Source organism: Cavia porcellus, unplaced genomic scaffold (genome assembly GCF_034190915.1).
Source record: "Cavia porcellus strain 051 isolate PalLab524CR breed Dunkin Hartley unplaced genomic scaffold, mCavPor4.1 scaffold_10, whole genome shotgun sequence".
Classification (NCBI taxonomy): domain Eukaryota; kingdom Metazoa; phylum Chordata; class Mammalia; order Rodentia; family Caviidae; genus Cavia; species Cavia porcellus.
In genome coordinates, this window is record NW_026947493.1 from 46,421,145 (window position 1) to 46,445,349 (window position 24,205).

At 39.0% G+C, this 24,205-nt stretch overlaps 1 protein-coding gene across 8 annotated transcripts in view; it reads right to left on the bottom strand.

Annotated features, from left to right (window-relative positions):
- Positions 1–24,205, bottom strand: part of Ncoa2 (nuclear receptor coactivator 2) — a 278,129-nt gene that overhangs the window by 22,527 nt on the left and 231,397 nt on the right. For 7 of the 8 annotated variants that reach the window (XM_063257438.1, XM_063257437.1, XM_013143900.3 and 4 more), the window contains 8 exons: positions 24,060–24,161; positions 23,226–23,369; positions 19,509–19,656; positions 16,646–17,912; positions 9,376–9,586; positions 7,379–7,585; positions 3,949–4,164; positions 1,516–1,645 (listed from right to left, as the gene is read on the bottom strand). In XM_063257438.1, the coding sequence (XP_063113508.1) occupies positions 1,516–1,645; positions 3,949–4,164; positions 7,379–7,585; positions 9,376–9,586; positions 16,646–17,912; positions 19,509–19,656; positions 23,226–23,369; positions 24,060–24,161 (2,425 nt within the window). The remainder of the gene's footprint in view (positions 1–1,515; positions 1,646–3,948; positions 4,165–7,378; positions 7,586–9,375; positions 9,587–16,645; positions 17,913–19,508; positions 19,657–23,225; positions 23,370–24,059; positions 24,162–24,205) is intronic. The other variant, XM_023561717.2, reaches the window with a different exon arrangement.

Below are 24,205 nucleotides of genomic sequence, written 5' to 3' on the forward strand. Positions count from 1 at the left end.
TCTTGACCTACCCTGCCCCACTTGCCTGAGCAACACTATGGCTTGGTCACAAGCTTACCTATTTTTTGGATGCCCTGCTAAAAAATCGGTGAGACCTATGTCTAACACATGACAGTGATGGGATGTTGGGATCATATAGCACAGCTCTCCAAGAGGCAAAGAGCCAAACTGAACTGCTTAGAAGCTACAACTCAAATATCCCTGCGGTACCAGGTTCAGGTGCTTTTCTATCTAAGCCATTAAGCAAAAGAGCTGGGGCACTGGGTCTCAGCAGACACCTCAGGCACAAGAGCTAATCTGAGACTGCTGTGCAGGGTATAGGGACCCTGGAAGAGACCCAAGGTAGGAGAGGCTCCTACCCCTAACAGGGCCGAACACAAATCTTCACTCAAGAAAAGCATCCTCAATTCAGACCATACTTATTTCTCTGGTCAAAGTCAAATAGGAACTCCTGATTAAAGGGTACCAAATATGAAGGGAAACAGGCCATGACTAAGGAGAGCCAACTTTGAGGGTTAGAACCCCAGGAAGTCTACATATTGAAATTATTGTTGAACCTAGAAATCTAGAAAATAGCTATGAATGTAATGTTTAAAGGTGTAATACAGAACTGCAGAAATAAACAAGCAGTAAGAGCCTACGAAAAATAAGCAGGCAAACAGAACTTTTGAGTGAAGGTTTAATGTATGTCTTGTCAGAATTCCAGAAATGACAGCTAAACATTTTCCAGAACTGATAAAAACAAGAATTCACAGACAAATGAAACACAGCACATATTAAAATATGAAGGAAGATAAGTAAATCTATGCCTAGGCACACCGTAATAAAATTACAATGCCACAAAGAAAATTAGAAATGATTAGTTACAAACACACAAAAGTGGTTAGAAAATCAGAACTACAAAATCAAACTTCACCCTATGCCATCTTATTTTTCAAAAATTTTCAACAACTTAATGAAAAGAATCTGAATTCAAGACTCTTGCAGACCTATATATCCTGTTATGTTCCAGTCTTCTGGCCAAACCTTCTGAGATGATTTCCTGTTACCTTACACATCACATGTTACCTTACTGTGTCCCTTCTGTAGCCTCTGGTCTCTACAATGCTGCTTTGCTGGCTGCACTGTCCCTATGATCTCTGCCTCTTAAATCTGCACTTGTTCAAGACTCTGCAATCTTCTCCAATCATCCCAGTTTGATGAGCTCTTAAAATACAGCTGATTTCTCTCCTGGTACTTACACCGCACACTACCTCGTTATTACAGTTAACAGCATGGGTATTTTGTTTTCCAAACTCAACTGTAACTTGTATAAGGACAAGTTCTAGATTTGCTGATTTCCTCTGGCACTTACCTACCTGGTTCCTTCCCTATTCAGTGGTTGAATAAGGTCTTGATAAACAAAAAGGTTATGCACAAACTACTGAGAAGAAACAAACTTTAGGTATAGGTCTGAAATGACTCACAGAACTTGTGATCACTACTCTTTTGGGAACCTTGGGTTTCAGGACTCACCTGTTCTGGCTGGCAAAGGATGTCTGATCTATAGGCAGGATGCTTTCGGGCCACGGGGCAGTCTGATTTGGAGGAGCTTGTTGTTGGCTATACTGAGGTGCCCCCATATTCATCTCTAATTCAGATGGCCCTGAAGGAGGGGAAAAAAAAGACAACCGAGAACTTTGTATCACAGCATCATGTAATCAAGGAAGCGTCTATTTCTGCTATGTAATACAAAATAAGATATCTGGTTAATGACAGAGACAATGACAATTACATTGGTGAATATAAGATGAACTTTTGGTTTGCAGGGAAATAAAGGCAATAGTGCCAATGTTAGTCACCCAGTTTAGAGAATGAATACAAATTCTACCAGAACCCTTTACACTGTTCTCTTCAAGTTTTCGTTCATATGTGTTATATATCAGCAGTATTTACTTGTGGGAATTGAAAGTAGGAAATAGCAAAAAGTGCCAATTCACTTAAAAGCCATAGAATTAAGTCAATGAACTTGGTGTGGAGCATGCCTGTAATCTTGCTTACCCAGGAACCAGTTTGAGACCATCATGGGAAATTTACTACGTAATAAAAATACATAAATAAAGAGGCTGGAAATGGAGCACAGTGCAAAAACAAAAACCAGCAAACAAAAAGAGCTGAAGTTTAACATAAGCAAAAAGCCCATTTTCCTGGCACTGTCAATTGCTCTGTCTGGGTGAACAGAAGATGGCAGAGTCCCCCATTTGCATTGCTGCTTCATCAGCTGCAACAATGCCACATAGTATGGGGCCTCCAGGAAACCCCACTGGATGTCCACTCATGAAGGGGAATGCGCAACCATTTATAATGACGAAAAGAGTTTGGGGCCACAGGTGTCCTGACAGACAGTGGGATGCTGGACCATAGTGCTGGTTTAGGTCACCTGGGCCTATCCTTTTGCTGCACTTCTGTTAGCGATCTCACCAGAATCAGGGCAAGCAAAGGGAAGCCACACAGCACAGACATGCTCCTCCTTAGAAGGTCTTCCAGTGGCTTAAAAGCTAATGGGTGATGTGAGTTTTTCTTGTATTAATATTGCCTGTAACACTCCCAGATATGACAGGAAATTTTCTGAGTTCATGGCTTTTTTGACTTTAAAAATCAGAGAATTCAGCTACAAAATAAAGTCTACAGAATAGTATCTAAAGCTCAGAAGTCACCTGCTCTCCAGTGAAGAATGAGAATAAATTTAATTTTTGGATATTGGAGTTCTCTTACTGTGATTTAAAAATGAATAAATATTTAAAATTTTTCTTACTTGTAGTTTTCCATAGAAATCTGAGTACTTTGAAAACATTTTATGAGGCTAAAAACCCTCAAATGATGTGAATTTAAGTTTTAAAACTACTTATTACTAGAGTATATGTAGAAAGGCAATGTAAAAGTCACTTTTCAGAACAATAAGCCAAAATGTGCTGAGCAATGAAGTAACAAGGTAGGAAGACCGATGCCAGAGTTTAGATGAGAATTCCGAGTTATCTTGTCAAATCAAGCCTGGCAACTTTCCAGGAATGATTCAGCTCTTACTCATTATGTAGCATCTAAGTACATACGAAGCACATAAACACCAACTTATCTGAATTATGCTAATATACACGGTAAGAGGAAGGTTAATATGTTAGTGATTAAGAACATAATCTCAAGAGCATAATTAGGAAAAAATAATCTCAAACAAGAGCTGCAGTGACCACAAATTTTTTAATAACTTTATTGAGATTATTCACATACATATAATTTATACATATAGGTGTATGATTCAGTGGGTTTTAGTATACTGTATTCAGGATTATATAATCACCACCACAATCAATTTTGGAACATTTTCATTCTAAAAAGAAAATGCCTTACCATTTGGGGCCCACTAGTCCAGCAGTCCTACTTAGCCACACTGTTTTTTGTGTCTACAGGTTTATCTGTGCTGGAGATTATGCACAAATGATGGCATAGAACATACCAGATCACTCATGTTAGTGATGTCATATGAGACCTAAGCTTTTAGTGAGGACTTAGAAGAATGATTTAAGAACCTGAAGTGGTGGCCTACGACTCCTCAGTTTAAGTCCTGAGAGGCTTCGGATAACTATGCAATTAAAAGCTATGGTTGTACCATTAAACCATTTCTCTTTAAAATATCACACATATAGCATTTATAGTGACATTCTCATTCGATTTTCCCCCAAAGGTGAAATGAGATAATTTAATGAAAATAAAAGACGACAAAGATAGTTGTTTTTCTCAGAATATTTCAGGGTCTATGATTGTATATGGAATTCCAGCAAAATCCCACTTACAATGGCTTCACTCAGGAGGATTACCTAAACCTCAATCCAGGAATGAGACCAGTAAGAACTTACAGAGCTTTTAATTCCACTGAAAGAAAACAGAAAGACCAAAGGCACTGGACTACCTTACCTAGGTTCATGACCTGAGATTGAAGCATCTGTCTTTGGCCAGGCTGGCTGCTGGGTCTCATGGGGATGCTAGTGGTTGGATTCCGAATCATACCTCCTTGAATTGGCCGGTTTATGGCACTGGTGGTAGCAGCACAGGTGACTCTCACAGCTGAACTCTGGGATGCCCATTCTCCGGATGGCATAGTGGGCCGGGAAGCATTACTACCCATCATTCCTGCATGCAAGTCAAAGAAAGCTGAGACACAACCACTAGAAACATATTTAGCATGCATGAAAACAGCCCATTTTATTTGTTAAAAATAGCCGTTCTGTAATCCACATTTAGTCCAACAGCTAACACCACAATGGGGCAAACGGGGGCCCTGGGCTAAGAAACAAGAATTGACAATTACTATGAAGTTTTCACATGAATTCGTTACTCTTTATAGTTGAGAAAAACTGTTACAATTGTTCCCATATGTACTTAGAAACAGGTGCTGTGGGTCAGTGGATAACCCCAATTTCCTTCCTCAGGAAGTGAATCACATTAGCTGATACACACGTCAATGCTTTCCTTTCCAAATGGAGGGGAGGCTAAAAGGAACAAGGTAAAACTGTGATCAATGCAATGACTATAAAGCAAAAACAGAGGCTGTAACATCAAACCTACATAAGACTTTGAAATCTTCAAGTCCCTTTCAGAGCACAAAAATTTGGTAAGCTTCAAAACTGAGCGAGGGCAGCCTGTAAGTGATGGGCAAAATAAAACATCTTTCAGATATGTACTGCAGCTCTTCTCAGCCAAGGCAAGGGAACTTTTTAATATATCCGAAACGCTGCCTCCTAATGATACACACTTAAAATGGGTTTTGCAAAAAGTATGCACTTGCACTTACAAAAATTTATTTATTTATTTGAGACAGGGCTCAAATAGTTCAAACGTGCCTTACACTCACTATGTAGCCCAGGATGGTTTTGAACTTGGAGTGATACTCCTGCCTCAGCCTCCGGAGTACTGGGATCACAGGTGTATGTCACCATGCTTGGCTGCTCTGGAGAGTTTAAGTTATTTGAGAACATGTAACAGTCAGAGCACAGCATTGCCAAGCAGGATGCAACGTCTCCTCTGTCCTGGCCTGTGAAGACCTGGCCTGGTCCTTGGAACACTAGCAGTGGCAGAGGACTGGCCAAGACTTGGCATTTGCAGAGGAAAACATCCCAATGAAACGTCTCTTTATTTTGAAATGTTTAATGATGTGTGTACAAAGGTTTTACTTTCAAATACATAGTCAAATATATTTAATAAGTAGAGAGCACATATCTTGTGAAATGAGAAATGTGTTAAGGATGATAAAGAATAAAGGATAATTAGTTAGATTTAAAAAGTTAAAATAATATTAACATTTGAAAAACCATTTTAAGACTGGATTGGAACTATCCAAAGATACCATGAGAGAAAGGCATTTTATTTTTCCGTAAGTTGATTATTTACATAATATAACAAGATTAGAGAAAGTCTAGAAAGCAGATGGGAAAACCCTGACTGGACAGTGCTAATACAGTAACTTGGACAGTCCCTTGTTGGTTTTGTTTTTGGAAGTAGAGTGTGGGCACACACTGCCTGGCATAACCTAGACAGCAGAAACTTCTAGGTGACCCAGATTTTAATGTGGGCAACTCCCAAATTTCTATAGAAGATCCCTACAACTCAGAACTTCTTGCATTCTGCTGAGGCTGAGTCACCCTTAATAAATCATGGGCTCAAAAAAAAAAAAAAAAAATCATGAGCTCCTTTGCTATTACAGAATCTTACACAAATCAGTGTTTTATTGATCTTAAAACAACAAATAAATATGGTACCATTTCTTTCAACATACAAATGCATGAAGCAGTTCAGTGCCTGGCACATATGGTAATACTATCTGTTGAATGAAAAAACTAACATAGCACAGTCATGCTTCTGATAAATTCACTGCCAGTAACGGAATGTTAAACAATCCAATAGCTTTTACCCTCACATGGAACTTTATATCCAGTTCACTATCTAAATGACAATGCATAGGTTATAGACTAAATAAAAAAAACATGAAGAACTGAAGGATCCAACTATAACTTCTTTTTATTTATTTACTTTTGTGGTACTGGGGATCAAACTCACGACCTTACACTTGCCAGGCAGGCACTTTGCCGCTGAGCTATATCCCTGGCCCCAATTTCTTTTTAAAGTATCTATTTCTATGCCTTTTGTACCTTTTAGTACCTCCTTGAGACAAAGGAAGAAAGCTGTTAAATGTAAGCAAGCTTTTATTAGGAAAGTCAGCATTCTCCTATCGCATAGAAAGAAATAAATACAGCTAGCTGGCTTGAGAGACTGCGTATGTGTGGTACACAGGATTGTACCTATGAGTGAGGCCTACGCTACATCCAAGCCTTTTAGAATTTATTGTGAGACAAGGTCTCACTAAATTGCTAGGGCTACACTTGAGTTTGTGATCTTCCTGCCTCAGGTTCCCAGAGTGCTGGGGATTACAGGTGTACACCACCACAAAGATGTTCTAAGGTCCAGAATGCTGTGGCAATGGCAATCACTGCTACAGCAATGACTTTAGGACTATATTTGGGTAACAGCTTGGTAATATGGTACCAGCTGTGGAAATGTGCCTGGGCAATTTGGCAGACAACTGAAATTATAGTAGGTGGGGGTCCAAATCAGATCATACCTTCCTTCATCTTCAGAAGTGGAGCCCTGGATCAGATCTGGAAGTTATCATTAGGCCAAGCATACTACTGCTTAAAATTCTTTGTTTTTTTTTTTTTTTTGAGATAGGATCTTACTTCATGGCCCAAGCTGGACTACAACTCATAGGCTCAAGAGACCCTCTGCCTTAACCTCCCAAGCAGCCTGGACTGTAGGCACATATCACTAAGCCCACTGAGGTTCTTTACTTTTAATTTTTTTTTCTGATACCAGGAATTGATCTCAGGATCTGAGCTATATTCCCAGTTTAATTAATTTTTTTGAATGAAAACTGAAACACCTAGAAGTATGAAAAGTCTGGATGAATTTTAAACTTTCAACTTGAAGTTAAATACAGATTATCAGTAAGTTTTGCAATCATCTATAGACTGCCCCGTGGGAAACTAGCAATCACCAATTTATTTACACATATCCTGTGTGTTCAGAATAGTAACTGGGGTAGAACTGAAGCCTGCACTACAGGATTAATGATCAGAAACCTCATCAAAGTAACAATCACAGAATAACATGTTTAGCTTATGGGAATGGTTTCCGGTATGCCACACTCACACTGAAAACTCATAGTATTATCTTATTTTCACAGGTCAGTTTCTAACACACTCACTAGAAAAACTCTACTAGTTTGATGTACATAAATACATCATAAAGTGAAATAACCCACCAGTAAAGAACAGTGCATTTGAGCCCTTACCTGTGCTACTGTTCCCTAAGTTGCCTTGATTTCCTATCATCCCTTGGTTACCCATCATTCCTGGCTGAGGTATCACTGAGTAGGGACTATTGTTTCTGATTGGTGGGAAAGGTCCAGCACCAGTTGGGCTTTGCAATGTGATGTCAAGTGGTAAATTCTGGTTTGGCAATAACCTGCCCAGGTGCCCTGGTCGTGGGTTATTAAAAGCTAAGGAGAAAAAAAATAAAAATTAAAGGTTAATACAGGATAATAGAAAAGAATATTAACAGTAGTAGTGTTATTTTTTAAAGTAACAAAGATATGCATGTCAAGGGTCAACTACCTATCTAGAGGACAAATTCACAATAAAAGACATGCAATACCAAAATGTAATATGTGACCTAATCAACAAGTCTGTAATTCTTGATGATTTTGCAAGAAAAGAAAACTCACATGTATATTATTTACCGTATTACACCAACCCCTCCTTTGCAGACAGGGTCTTACTATGTAGCCGAGACTGTTCTTGCATTTGCCATAGCCTCTTAAGTGCTAGGTTTACAGCCATGCTCTATGACACCTGGCTTCTGCACAGTCATTTTTAATATTTAACTGTTGTTTCCTAAGTAAACCATTAATATGGTTTTTCCATGTTACATTATTCAAACATAGCAGTATTACTTTTCATAGCTACGAAGTCATAAACATCTCTTCATACAGCACCAAACCCATACATGTGGTTTGTAAGTTAAAGTACCATTTCCTAACTAGACTTTCCTAAGATTAGCATTAACTTCACTGGAAGTTAATAGTCTTTCAGCATGTATACTGTGTTACCTAAAGCAGTATTAAATAAACTTATTCTTCTAAGTACAGACTCTGAATTCTGGACGCATTTAGATTTCAAATGGTTTTTATGGTTAGTTCACAAGAATTTACTGCATATTAAGCAGTATAATATTTAATTTGGTAACAATGTTATTAAACTTTAAAATACAAACATAAATGACAATTTATGCTAATTTATTAAATATCAAAGTATTTTAATGATTATATAACAGTCTGAGATACCAGTTAAAGTAATTTCTTAACAATTCATAGTAGAAATAAAATAGTTAAAAAAATATTTAGGGGGGCCAGGATGTAGCTCAGCAGCACAGCATTTGCCTGCCAAGTGCAAGGTCCTGAGTTCAATTCTCAATACCCATGAAAAAAAGAAAAAAGAAAAACAAATATTTAGAAAAATTAAGGCTCAGAGTAGAAGTTGTATACACACTTAATTATCTGGTTACCATTCAATAACCTGAATTTCCCTACAGAATCTTTATTTCCCCTAATTAGTAAGCATAAACTAGTGTCTTTTTGTCCCTTTCAATTCCTTGACTTTGTTACTTCCTCTGGTCTGTAATCAATCCTGTACCTCCCCACAAATAATCAGCTTTGAGAGATACCAGGCAAAGCTTCATCTTTATTTTGCTTTATTCTTTTCAAAATGGTCAGTAATCACTTGATAAAACACTAAACACTGAAGATATTCTATGATGTGGCTGATAATTGCCACTTTTGATTTGCTGTCAGTCTGACTCAAAGTGTATATGAAGAAAAAAAGTCATTCCGTTGACCAACACTGAAGAGGTCAACCATCTTTGCATAAAGTATGGCCCTGCTATGGAAAAAAAAAAAACCATTTTCTTCCATTCAAAAGTATTGGACGACTTCAAATACAGGTAGTAAGCAAAATGAAGGGATATATGCTAACCAGCAGAGGAACTTTACCAATCTAGGTTGATTTCCCAGCATGTAACATGTTGATTACATACTGAAGAGAGGTCAGGGAGCCATACTCACCAGAATCCACTATGAATACTGTTTCTGAAGGACCAGGACAGTAGATGGTGCTATTTGATCATAAAAATCACTAAGTGACTAAGTTGTTTGCATCATACTTTAATAAGCTCTATTTTTCATAGTGCTTATATGGGTATCTCTTGGTAAAACTAGCAATATGTCATACTTACTGCTCTGTGAAATTCGCAATGCTGTTTTCTGGGCTCCAACAGGTGTAACGGGGCTGTTTTCAGCTGTGAGTTGCATGAGGTCGTTGATGATGGCTTGCTTGTCAACTGATCCAGCAGGGGCGCCTGGCCTCGTGTCTGGGAAAAGCTGTGGTAATTGACTATTCTGCAAATCATCCAAAATCTCCTCCAAGTTGTCCAGCTCACTGCCAGGCTGTAGTTAACAAACAAAAAGAGTTTATCCAGGCCTACTCCCAGAGTGTGCTCCAAGGCCTCTTTGCTATTACAGAGCTCACTGGTGTAAGACACCGGGGCCAAACAGAAATACAGATGCATGTGCATCTCAGGCTGAAGAATTACTAAGCATTTTAAAAACTGAAATAGACAAAGAGCAAATAACTAATCTCTGGATCTTGAATTGCCTCCTGTAGCAAGGAGAGACGATGAATTAGAAAGAAAGCAGAAGTTTCACACTGTGATCAATTGATAATTGACAAATACCCTTTATTTTATACTAACCATCCAATTAATTGTACATATACTTCCAAATACTGACAGTTCAGGTTTACATTTTGTTGTTAAGGCTCCCTATGAAATCGACAACAATAACAACAAAGAAAATTGGCATAAATGTGACCTAACTTTGCACTTACTCAGTATTCAGCAAATGGCCATTAGCTTTTCAGACTCCCCTCTCCCCAGGACTATGGAGATGGCATCACACCCAAAGTAAGCTTGAAGTAACTCATTAAGTGATGCTTCTTCAATTTGAGCAGTTTTATTTTTCTCCTGCTTGCACTTTCAGTTTTAAATGACAGTGGCTTTGTCAGTTACTCATCAGCTTAGGTGACAAAGTGTAGGAAAGCAGTATGAAGACTGGTTGTTCCCCAACATAACACTTACAAATCTGATTTTACAGAAGCCACAAAAATCTTTCTCTCTCTCTCCTCCTCCATTTTAAATTTAGTTTCAAACACCAGCATTACAGTAATAAGTGTCATTTATTACCTTTAAACCTGGCACTTTTCCAGGAAGCTGATTTCATAGATACGTTTAGTGGAACCAATCTATGTGCTGGAACTTAAATTCAGACACTGCAGTCACACAAGAAGCTAGATGCTGGGATTACTTTCTGGCAAAGAATGTACTAAGAATGCTTTTTCTTGATGGGTAGGAAGGAAACAGGCAGCTTGCTCACAGTCAATGGATAAACTCTTGAGTCCCTGACCATAACCAGTTATTTCCCTCGGCACCAGCAAATCAACTGAAAATACACACCACACACCAGGTAACGAACTGCACTTACAGCATAATGGTTTACATTTTATTTATTTTGAAACAGGGTCTCATTATGTAGTATATATATATATATACTTGTAGTCACTATATAACCCAGGCTCACATCAAATTCACTGTGATCTCACTGCCTCAGCCTCCTAAGTGTAGGGATAACAGGCATGAGGCACCATTTCAGTTCTATGTACAATTCTTATCCTCTATGTCCAAGTTGAATTTACTAAGATTTTTACAACTTACGGCAAATTTAAAATCTGTATTACAGTATCTTTTGACTGGATATATTTCTCACATTAGGAAGGCAGATGAAGTGACTTTTTTTAAAAACAGTACTATGGCCTGAACCTTCACACTGACCTGCATCTTCAGCTCCATGTGAAACAAGTCTTGCTAAGCTGGCTAAATTGCCAAGTTGGGCTGGACCTTGGCTGCTATTTTTGCCTTACTAAGTCACAGTATTGGGATAATAGGCAAGGCCACCACACCCAGCTGAAAGTGACATTTCATTTGATTTTTCTCAGACAGTAGCTTAGCAAGTCATGGAGACCCATTTTGCCAAGAAATTTTTAATGCAAGGTTACAGCAATTGTAAGGCCATTTTCTTGCCACTGATTTCTAATAAAAGAATGTGCTGCCTTCACGGGAGAGTTAGATGTCAGACAAAGGTGGCCTTCAAAGTTGCACCCTAAAGTACAGGCAGACGAAACAATCCTTAAAAGTTCCTCAGGAAGGCACAGCACTGCAGACTCCACAAAGGGCAATAAAACTTTTCCTCCAGAGTGGGATGACACTACTGTTTCTTTAATTTGGAAAGTAGTTCGGGTAGGGGCGGAGTTTTAAAAGCCTGGAGAGTCACGTGTTCAGATTCTCAGAGCTGCTAGGGAACCACACCCCACAAACCCTGTCACCTACCTCATGAATACTGTTAGCCCATAGACTCACTAAGCTGCACATCTTTGATTTCACTTCATGCAGGGCCGGGGGTTTGATTCCCAGCCCCCACCCCACTGCGAACAGGAGTTAATTTCCTTAATCCAGTTGCAGACTAGCCTGGTTCTAATAAGCAATATAATATGTGTTTTTAAAAACAGGCAGAATTTTCTTGAGGTTATATAATAAAATGAATAGGTTCTATGTAGATTCATAACTAAGGATGGTGACAGAATTCATTCAAACTCACCATCTGCAATCTTCCCCCACTAGAAATAATACTGCTCCACCTGTGCTTATTCCTCGTCAATTTGTGGAGTAAACATTTAACACTATCTATCAGGAGGAAGGGATGAATGTGCTTACATGAAGTTTCTGACCAAAAAAAAATCAACTCTTTCTACATTTTTGTACCTTTTAATCCTCATCAGAAGTTTATCACTTTTCTCGTTGTTAGGCACAGTTTTTTTTGCAAGACAAAAAGATTAATGCCTTCCTTTAAAACACTTTGCCAAGATGCTTTAACATTTTGCTTAGGCATCTATTTGAATGCTCAAATTAGCCACATCAATTTGAGTAGTTATTTAACTACTGCAGGCTGAAAGTAAGTCAGAAAGGTTTTTATAAAAGTTCTACAAAAGTGAAAAATAATACTTGATTCTTTAACTTTTCATTTTTATGGTTTTGTAATTTGTTTCAATCAATGTGTTCTTTAAAGGAAAAGAGCACATACATTTTAACAAACTAATAAGTTATACAGTAGTTTTAAAAAATATTTATTCTTGTTTTTTTGGGACAGGTCTCACTCTGTAGTTCAAACTGGTCCTGAACTATGCAGCTCAGGTTGGCCTTGAACTTGCATCAGTCCTTCTGCCTTTGGTCTCCCTAGTGCTGGGATCACAGGGCTGAGCCACCACATCCAGCCTCAAAATATCTTTAACAGAAAATATAATTTCACTATCCTTGCCTAACAGAATTAGTAACACAATTCTGCCATATTTGGAGAAGAATTTTTGGGATACTAGAATTTTTTTTTTAAACACTCTTCCTATATAGCCTAGACTGGTCCTGGAGTTTTGGCAATCTGCTTGACTGGGCTTCCCAGAGTGCTGGGATTACAGGTATGTGCCACCACACCCACCTTCTATCAGTTCAAAATAGCATCTACCTTTCTAATGGAGTAAATACTAAGAAGGAATGCTTTTAGATTATTTCCAAACCTGTGTAAGTATCTCAGTACCACTAGAAAAGGTGTCACGAATATACTTGGTTAGGCATAAACCATTCTCCACAGTGTAAAGAAGGGTATTCTTAAAGTCAGTAAACATACTGGAAATTTTTGTCACTATTTCTGCTTCCTGTTGGTTAGGAAATGCCATAAAAAACATACTTTGTGTAAATATTTTAACCAGTAAAAAATACTTTTTAGGTATTGTAGTACCATTGAAGCATTTCCTGTCCTTAATAAGCTAGTAATACAATAAACACACACTCAGTTAATGGCTTTTTTCTGAGTCAAAGTAACAATACAGTGAAATGCAGTTCAGGCTCACTGTTTTATCTTGTTAAATAACTTAGTGTATTTCCCTGAAGTGAAAAGTCTTCAATAAATGTGTGCAGCAGGTGACAGAAGATTCAGTTCATTGGTATTTGGAAACATGAAGGAGAACAAGAATGAAAGAATCACTTTTTTCTCAATCTAACTTTGATCTAAATTTAGGTAATGCACACTTCCTGTGGTAACTTTTCAAACTGAATGTTTTTGATGTTAAAACTGCTCTGGGAAGCAGTATTTTTGGTGGGGTTTTTAAGAGGGAGAGAAGGGAGGGTGAGACCAGGGACTGGATTTCATTAAGTAACATATATGCATGGTATATGTGTGTGTGCCTATGTGAGACATACTTGTATATCCTGTTTTTTGAGACAAAAGTCTATGTAGCTCAGGATGTCCTTGAACTCAACTATGTAGGCCAGGCTGGCCCAGAAACCCCTGCCCAGCCTCCAGCCATTGGGATTACAGGTTTGTACCACCACACTTGGTTACTCTGTTTTTTTGATGTATCCCAAATAGTAGATCTGTGTTGATTATGCTTTATGTTTCATAGATGAGACAATTTTGATTAGGAAACTTTTTTTTTCCTAATAATAATCTGAAATTGCAAGTTACTCAAGGACTTTCTTTAAACTTACTTTGTCTTGTTTAAAGTTAGTACAATTCTATATATGAGTAAGGAAATGCCAAGCTGCGTGTGGTGGCACATGCCTGTCATCGCAGCACTCAGGAGGCTGAAGCAGGAGGATCATCATGAGTTTGGGGCCAGCTGGAACTACATAGTGAGACCCTGTCTCAAAAAACAAACAGGGGCTAGGGATTTAGCTCAGCGGCATAAGCACCTGCCTTGCAAGCGCATGGTTGTGAGTTCCATCTCCGCCACCAATTAAAAAACAAACAAACAAACAAAAAAGAAATGCCCGACATTGGGCTATTCTATGATCCTCTAAGTCCTTAGGGTTGTAGGCCTGAGATAGCAGCACATTCTGTTTACAGAGCAAGAGGCTGGTCATGTTAGACACTAAGCTAAGGTGGCTCACATGAGTCACTGTCTTGCCCTCCGGTATGTTAGGAGAACTGAGTGACATTATCCATGCCTGCCACTCTCTGAATAGTTCCATCCAATAAATCTCAGAAGATTAAAATGCTTACCGCAGTCAATATGGTTAACACTTCACTTTATGTAAAACACAGCTATTCACTTTCTACAGCAATCTTGTTTCCCCAACTCATGATTTCAAAGCAATACAAAACAGCCACTGCAGTGACCTGGCATGAATATCCAAGTTTAAGGATTAATCAACAACGGTGTTTTCATAATTAGGTTCTGAAAAGTTCTCTCTGTTCTCAGAAAGAATGGCAGCTGTTACGATATCAAAGTGAAGAACCTAGGTGTGGTAGCACCTATCTGCCTAGCACCCTCAGCACTCTGGAGGTTGAGACAGAAGGGTTGAAAGTTTGAGCCTGGCCTCAAACTTAAAGGGAGACTTTGTCTCGGAATAAAAAATAAAAAAGGCTGGCGTGTAGCTCAATGTGTAGACCCTGGGTTCAACCCCAGGAGAGAGGCTGGGGTAGTGAAACAGCCGAAGCTGAGCGCTGAAAACTCGCAGGGGTGACCCTGCAACCCCAGCAGGACCGCATGCCTACTCGGCAGAGCCCACTGCACAGCTGCATGCAGAGCGCAGCTCTCTCTGTGCCGTCTGCTCCCCCAACAAAGGTGGCACACAAAACACCCATCACAAAACAAGCTGCAGGGGCAAACTGCAGAGGCACTGTAAGGAGGGAGGGCCTTGCAGCTCTTTCATCTGTTAACAAATCAGAGCCCTACAACACGTCTGGGGCCCAGGGTGAGTCTGGGGACCTGAGCAGGGAAGGCCCTGGTGAAGTCCTGGGCTGTGAACCACTACTGTTCCTTCCCTGAGATGTCAACCTCTGCGGCTGCCACACCCACCCCCTTTCTGAAGAAGAAAAAAAACGGCCGGGGATTTGGCTCAGTCGCATAATCACCTACCTGGCAAGCTAGAGATTGTGAGTTCGATCCTCGTACCACCAAAAAACAAAAAACAAAACAAAAAAAAAACAAATTACAAATGGTTTCCTTTTCCAACCTTGGGATACTACGAAGAATAACTGAGCAAACAAGGTTGAAGAGATATTGGAAAGAATACAGAATTTCAGCTAGGACAAATTTCAAAAGTGTATTGTACAACATGTGCTACTCTCAGTATATACACTTAAAATTGCTAAGAGTAGTTTTAAACATTTACTCTACAAAAAATGGTCAGATTGTGAGGCAGTGCATACCAATGAGCTTGATTTGGCCATTCCACAACATACATTTTACAACATATTGTTCACCGTAAATACATGACTTTTGCTTGTCAGTTAAAAAAAATGATTTTGAACACCACCTTGGGTGTTCCTGATCTTTTTCAGGGCATTCATTTTTCAGAGAAGCACAATAGATAATGTAACCTTTTTTTTTGAGACAAAGTCTCACTATATGTCCAAGCTGACCTTAAACTTCCTACATATCCCAGGCTGGCTCCAACTTGCTACAATCCTTTTGCCTCAGCCGCCTCAGTGCTGGGATGTCAGGCATGCGCTACCATGCCTGGCATGTAACCTGCTATTTTAGTTTTGAATTTATAGATGATGACTTAGATATAGTAACACTGAATCAACCTTTACCTCTCCTATCCATTTCCTCTTATTTTTTTCTTCTTTTTTTTCTTTTAGTAGTAATGGGGACTGAATCCAAGGCTTCATACTGAATTATGTCTTCAGGACTTCTGATTTTTTAATTTCAAAACAGGATCATTCTAAGTGGCTCAGACTGGCCTTGGATACAGGATCCTCCTGAGTAGCTGGGATTAAAGGCATGCACTGCCACATCCAGGTTCTCTTAGTATTGCTTACACCAGTGACCTAAGAAATTCATCTACATTAAGTAGAAGAGCTGGCAGAGAAGAAAGCAAGGTAGAATGATCGTCATTGGGTTTGAAAACCAGCTAAACTCTGATCTTATGGAGAGAACAGTAAACAAGGGGTAATTCAATCAAAACCCAGTTTTGAGGACATGACTGTCTCCAGTTTAGTGGTCAGCAACTATGGCAGACCATGGCCATGGGCCAAATCCTGCCTCTACCTTTCTGTAGCTGTTACACAAAGGACTATTTTGTGTTCCATGAACACTGTGTATTTTAGCATCCATAACTGAAGTTTTCCTGGAGCACAGCAATACTCATTTGTTCGGTGTCTACAACTCCTTTGCACTAGCATGGTAGGCTGAATGGCATAGCCTGATATCCATATTACAGTGTCACTTTTCGTGGGGAACTGTTTGACCCACAGCTTTGATGTGAATTAACCATTTAAAGGTACAGACCACAAAGGAAATGTCTATCAAATCACTTGAGGCCTCCAAAAGCCCTGTGGAGAAAATCCTTAGTGGACACAAATAACATTCCAACGAGAAGACATCAGGAAGCTCACCTGATCACTGGGCTCGAAGCTCATCTCCTCCTTCTCAGTTTTCATAGCTATTAGCTTTGTGTTACTGGCAGGGTCTGTTTTACTGTCCAGCCGCTCAAGTTTGGGGGTTATTTCTGGTAAACCAATATCTTTAGTATCATCTTTATCTAGCAAATAGCGAAGTAGTGCATTTTCTTTCTTCTTGGGGCTCACTGGCTCTTGTTTAATAGTCACTTCTGAGCCAGGAGCTGTGGTGCTTGACTCCTGACTTAGTTCTTTGCCTGTGGCTTCTGCTGTTAGCTTTGCTAAGTCCACAGGGGAACTGCTGTCCTGCAAGAGTCTGTGCAAAATTTTATGCTTCTCCTTGAGTGAAGTCCCATGGGTGGACCCAGAGCTGGGCAAGCTGCCTGTGGAGTCCTTGTTTGTATCCGACAAAGAGTTGGGTAAGGGTGAAGGCTCCATCTGGTCAGACTTGGTGGTCAGCAGCTGTAGGAGTTTGGTCTGCCCTTTGCTGTCATGCAACCTGTTCTGTCCCTCGGCTCTCTCCCCGCTTGCTGCCTGGGATATGCTGGAGTCATTAGTCTCTTTCTGCTCTCCAGGATGGCAGCTGCTCTCCGCCTGTCCAGTTGTACCTTCTGATGGCTCCCCATAAAGTCCAAAACAGTCTTTGGAGTCCAAGCTTCCCATCTTGCTGAGTGGGGGAGGATTCATATTAACTGGGGAGTTTTGCAAATTGCCCATTTTTAGGTCCGGTGAAGCCAATGATGACCCTAATGAGACCCCGTGCCCCTCACTGAGGGCCTGAAGTGCATTGAGGGAACTGTTGGTATAACTATGGCTATTTCCTGTGCTGCTGCAGACTCCCACAGGGGAATGCAGGCTGCCCGCTGGGGAAAACTGACTGGGTGGGATGCGAGGACTGCCAGCCACTCCGGGGCTCATGCGATGCCTTGGTGAAAGCATGGAGTTGGGCTGCCCTGGATTCATGCCAGGGCTGCTCTGTGAGGGACTGTTCATTTTGAGTGCATAGTTACTACCCTGAGGAGTGGTTGCTTGCATGCCTGACACATGGTTCATTCCCCCAGAACCACCAAACCTGCCCATGGGCATGCCCATTTGTTCCTTTGGGCCATTTATGGGAAAATTTATATTGCTACTGAGGGTCATGTCCTGACCTGGGTTCCCACTGCACATGGCCTGATGGGCAGGGCTGCTAGAGCTAATTGGATTCAATGGCTTCCCCATTGCTTGTCCAGTCAGATCCGGATTCATACATGGATTCTGCTCTCTGTATAATGAGGAAAGAAAGAAATGTAAGATAAAAGGAAAATACTTCACAAGTTGTTATTAAATTTGAAAAATGAGATGGCCTCTTTTCTCTACAAGCTCAGACTGCATTTAAAGGATAGACAACACTGGGACGAAGCCATCTGCAATTACAGACAAGACTGAACATGCACAGCTTTGGACCAAGAGGGATGTTTTTGAGGCGGCTCATTAAGATGTCTGTGGTTTTATGGAGGGGGGTATGTATATATCTGACTACTATCATATTGAAACTCAGTTAGTAGACAGAACATTAAAGGGACTCCAGTTACACATACATCTTTCTCATGAATAACAGCTTGTACTGTCAAAGAAATGATCCAAACAAGTATAGCTGTCTTCCAATATTTGCCAGAAATTACAATTCCTAACCAAAGACACATCTGCAGGCTTCAAGAGCTCTGATATACATTACCTGGGTTCAACACGAACTGCAAATGTAGAGAGGAAAACTTGCCTCTGACTAGTTTAGAGACTACAGATTCTAGAGCTAAAAGAGTTGTTCAAATCATTGGGAATTAGACCACATTGTCTAACACATTTCCATTCACCTCTCCAAATCCCAGAAGTCAGAGCCTCAGAGCCAACATGGGAGGGTTCTTTGGAATCACCTTAGTTTGTGGTTTTATTCCCTCACTCCTGGATAACTCCAACCTGCCCCTTAACTGAAGGAGGAAAAGCAAGCTGTCACAACAAGATGATTTCCCAAGTCTTGTGAACTTTTATTTTCAGCTCTGGTAGTCACTTGTGAGTTACTAAACATGCTCACAAATCCAAACCAAACAGGTTTCACAAACTGTCAAACTATTAGCCTTCAGCTAGGTGGATGCAATCTGCCCCATCTGTAATCATTTTCAAATTGTTTCACTTTGAAGTCAGATTTATTAACAGCAGACAAGGACTACCTGATTTTTTAAAATTCCTACATAACAAAGTAAACAATTGAGGAATGGGACTCTTGAACCAGTGCAACTTCATTCACCTTTTGATTGTACCTCATAAAGTTTCATAGCACACATACATAAATACCTATGTAACTTGAAACTCAACTGTTTCTTTAATGTATGCTCTTAATACGGTTGACATTCACTTTGCTTTATTATAAAAGTTTATCACCCTACACTTTAAAGTCTAATATCAAGAAGCTAACTTAAACCGAGAAATAAAAATCTAAAACATTCTATGTGTATACACGGGAAACTTTTAGACTGAAATACAGAAGATCAGGAATCCTAGCTTCAGTATTCCTGCCGTACCTGCATTGCCACTGGGAGCAAATCAATTTCAGTGTAAAGGGGGTCATGCTGCAGTGAAGTTGGCGTGAGTGCTGTGTTCCCCCAGCCACATTTTAAAACTCACCAGTGTTAAGGCTAAAATCCTAACTCGCTAATGTCACTAGCTGGTTTTTAACCAATAGTTCACCATAATTTAATTTTATACTTTATACTACCAGGATTGATGAACAAAAATGCCCAGTAAAGCTGTAGGATAATTTGTTGCTTTTCCAAATTTTCTCTTAATCTGCGAAGGGAAAATGAGTTCATAAGAGTGGTGTTACCTGTGAAGCATATGTAAAGATATTACAAGCTGAGGCTCATTAGTAGTCTGAGAACGAATCAGTTTGCTCTTCGTTTGCGCAGCAACAAGTGTGCCATCAGACAAGGAGAAACGATAGATCTGACTGAATGCCAACCCTTGTCTCAGTACTGCAGGTGAACAAGGAAACAGAATTGTATGTTTAGAGAAAAAGAAAACTAATGGTGGTATAATAATGGTAATAAACTTAATTTTTATATTTTCCTACCAGTATGTTTAAAAAGTTGTAAGATTTCATGATCGTAAAACATTATAAAAGCACATTTACTTTTCACTCAAAACATCCATACATTTAATAATTATTTTTGTTATGGCTTCAATTGTGCTCTGAAATCTTAAGCATCAGGGCAAAACAGTGTGTAAATGGTTTAAAACATCAGGTGAAAAATAAAGATTTTCAACAATATAAAACATACCATATAAACTCAAAATCTCTAAAGAGTGTAACTTGCTTTTGATTTCCTTTACAATAAAAATAGTAAAACAACATTTAGGAAACTGCATGTGCTTTCTGAAAATTCATCTAGAAGTAACATATTGTTCCACCCATCACCTTATACTCATGTTTTTCAATTTTGTTTTTCATTTTGTAAGTATTATTTTCCCATGGTTATGACCACATTGAGCAAAAAAATCAGAATAATCTTTTCAGAGAGAAAAAGGTAAACAAAATGAAGCAATAAAATACAAATTTTACTAATGTGCCATTAGTTTAACTTTTAAAGTTTAGATACTTTCATTTTGAGACAATGAACAAAATACAACTTATAGTAACAAACCAATTGGTTTAATATAATTTCTATAAAATGTTTTTTTTCCTATGGTCTTTTTTGTTTTGTTTTGAGATAGGGGCTTGGTACATTGTTTAGGCTGGCCTCAAACTAATACTTTTTCTGCCTCAACCTTATGAATTCTGGGATTATAGACATACACTATCACATTTGGATAATTTCTTTAAGAAATCTTGAGATTTCATTCCTTCATTCCCAGAGTTAATTGAGATTTTGTCAATCAATGGTATTTTATAACCGGCTAGTACTTCATAAAAGAATATTTCAATTAGAAAAAATAGTCATATAATTTAGTCGTCTCTTAAATCATTTTAAAAGGACTATGTTGTTTTTTCCACGTTATCCTCAGAACAAATTTTGTAGGCAGAATATTAGCCTAAAGCAACCAAGCACATTCACCATGCCACAAAATTGCCACAAGTCAAAAAAGTAGGGGTGGGGTTGTGGGGCAGTGGTGAGATCGTAAATTCCGTTATTTCAGTAAAATTTCATTTTGAACAATTTGTTAAATGACTCCACTCATGAGTTTTAATTAGATACTGTACTTAATACTACTTTCATCAATTGTTGCATAAAGTTACTGAGGAAGGGCAGTAAGTATTGGAAATGAATTACTGTACATATGTGTCTTGCTTTGGACAAGTATGTGCCTAAAAGGCAAAGTAAATACAATTCTTATAATAGGATGCACATTTCCAGTGGCTTATGATTTCAGAATTTTATCTGAGCTTGGCATAATCCCTAAGATTTCCCATTTCTGTTGGTTTCCATTTGGCATCTCTGCCAAGCACCGGAACCACTTAACAAGTCACCCCATTTACTGAGCCTTTCAGCAACTTCCACTCACTGTGAATGGTCACCCCAGTATTACCTATTTGGCAAGTACGAATGTCCATGGGTTTCCTTTTCAGTAGTCTCATCTGTTTAAACCTAGCACAGTGTCTGGTACATTGATTGAAACCCTTTTATAAAGAATGAGGAATAGCCCCCTTTTATCTCATCCTCTCCCTTATTCATTAAAAAATTACTTAATTAAAAAAATATCAACCAATAAAAAATGCTGCTGGGTCTGTAGGGAAAAAGGAACCCTTTTCAACTGTTGGTTAGAGAGTAGACTAGTACAAACACTGTGGAAATCAGTGTGGAGATTCCTCAAAAAATTAGGATTAGAGGTCCCACTCAACCCAGGTATTCCCCTTCTGTGTATCTTCCCAGAAGGATTGAAAAACATCACACCACAGTGACATATGTGCAACCATAAGGTTCAAAATATACAATAGTCACTGTGAAATGGGAGGAAACTGTTCAATAAAAAGAAGAAACTAAGATGGGGAAAAGAGAAAGGATAGAAGGGAAAAGAAAAAAATGCAAGTTAGTTATACCATTAGTGTCACTTAGTTCACTGAATAGGAAAGGTTGTGCTAATATTGATTGAAGAAATTTTTATGTCCATATTTTGTACTTGAGTGACTAAAGATAATGATGTGTAATTTATTAACAATTGTTACTTTTTTATTATTTTGTTGTGAAAATTTGTTTTACCTTTTCTTCTTAATATTAACAAATAAAGTAAAAAAAAAAAAAAAAGAACGAGGAATGTACAGAACTAAGTGTAAGGCACTGCCATTCAGGCCCCATGTTGGCTTATGCAATTTCTTAGTTTCTTGTTATTATTTATGTCAAGTCAGGTACAGTGAAGCAGTAGGTTACATACTGACCTCTCTTAAAACACAGTATCTATATTTCCTCTTGCTTTTTCCAACATAAGTTTCAAATTGTTGCGATATTTATGCTTAATGTACTTAATTCTTAAGAAATAAGGATGAAAAAGATGAGATGAAAAAAATAAGAAAAGTCATTTATTATGATCTGGGCTTTTTTGTAAGTGACCTGAAGAGCATAAAGTTTAAATATACAAACTCTACTGGCAAAATGCCATGGTCACGAATGCACATTAAAATGGACAACAAACTATGGCTCCATTTTCAATAATTAGTTATGCAAGAGATACAGACGACTGTCCACTTTGTAATGAAGTGCACTGCTCTGCCACAAGCCGTGCTCATACTATACAGCCCATACTGACCAACTGTACTCATCAGGCCACAGAAAGAAGGAAAAGCGCCTCCCTCACCACTAAGTGCTTAGTAAGGTAAAAGTATTTCTTCCTTTTGGGAGCAGAATAGCAACAGTGATCACCAGGGGTGGGCCAGGGGACCGTCCAGAGCTGACACTGATTGAATGCTGGAGAGCCAGTCGCTTTACCTGCCTCGATGCCCTCACCCACAAATAAGGCAGGAGGCAGCTGTGGCGGTCAAGGAAATGATGTAAAGGGACAAGGCCACACAAAGACCAGATGCTTAATAAGGCCTGTGTGATTTCTGAAAGAGGACTTGGAAGACTTGCATTTAGCTCCAGCTGTCCTATTAAGTCTATGACCTGAAACAGGTCATTCATCTCCTTGAGACTTCTAGAGGCATCTGAACTCTGCTGTTAATCACCCTGAAGGAGGGCTTGGGATGCCCCTATTTGCTCCATCATGAGTTCACTCGTGTTTGCAAGTTTCATTTATTCTATTTCCAGATGTCTCTTGTGGAGAGACAGTCTCTTGCTGTTTTGTCATACATCTGGAAGCCATACGAACAAAGAAAATGACTCCTTCCTCTGTCCCTTTCTCCATCATCATGCTCTGTCTCTTTTATCATACTGTTCTGACCTACAGGTCTCCTATACCTCGCCTTCCAAAGGCAGAAATTGGGGCAAATGATGTAAGCCACCAGCTCTGTCTTCAAGGTGAGCTTTGGAAACTACCATTTGAGAGAATGTTTCTACAGGAAACACTTATCTATGTAAAGTCCTCTTGAAGAAAAGCACTTCTCTGAGCTTACCTTCATGATGATGCCTCTTAGCATACGACACAGATTCCCCTTCATGCTGTGCGTGAAACTTCTGAATGCACCTTCTCACCAGATCCTCCCAGCCTGGTTTCATGGCTGCTCTCATGGTACTGGTATCCAGAGATGTGATCTTGCCTATGAGATAGCAGCAGGCATTATATTTACTTATTTACTTTTTATAGACAGAATTAAAATTTAAAAATATATATATTTACTTATTTATGATTTTCTGAGACAAGGTTTTGCTATATAGTTCAGGCTGGCTTTGAACTCACTACAAAGCCCAGGCAGGCCTCAAACTAGTAGGGATTGCCCTCTCTGTCTCCTGAGTACTGAGATTACCTGGCTGCATATATTTATTTATAATCATACCTTTGTATCTGTGGGGTTTTGGTTCTGGGACCTATCTCCCCCCATGGATACTCAAATTCATAAATGCTCAAGTCCCTTATATAAAATGGTTTTTGTATATAATTTACACACATTCTCCCATATACTTTAAATCATCTCCAAATTACTTAATATAATGCAAATTCTATGTAAATAATTATTATATGTGTTATTTAGGGAGTAATGACAAGAAAAAAGTCTGTATGCAAATTTTTTCCTCCTGAATACTTTTATCTGTAGTTGGTTGGATACACAAATATGGAACCAGCAGACAGGGAGGTTGGCTGTATTTAGGATAGGGACAAGGCCATGGACTGAAAGGGCATTTGATGACTGTTAAGTCTCTTTTCCTCTCTCTGGTCCTCCAGCTCCACAGTACTTTTACCCCACCAGCAGTCACTTTTACCAGTCTTCTAAATATATTCCCGGCAATACCTTGGAGATCCTGACGAGTAGTGAAACTTTCTGATGAGGGAAGAACTGGTCTTTCCTTCATGGGGACTCTTCTTGCCACGCAAATCAAGCAGGACTGCAAATCTTAAATCATATACATTTATGTTTATCGTATTAGGCCCTTTTAG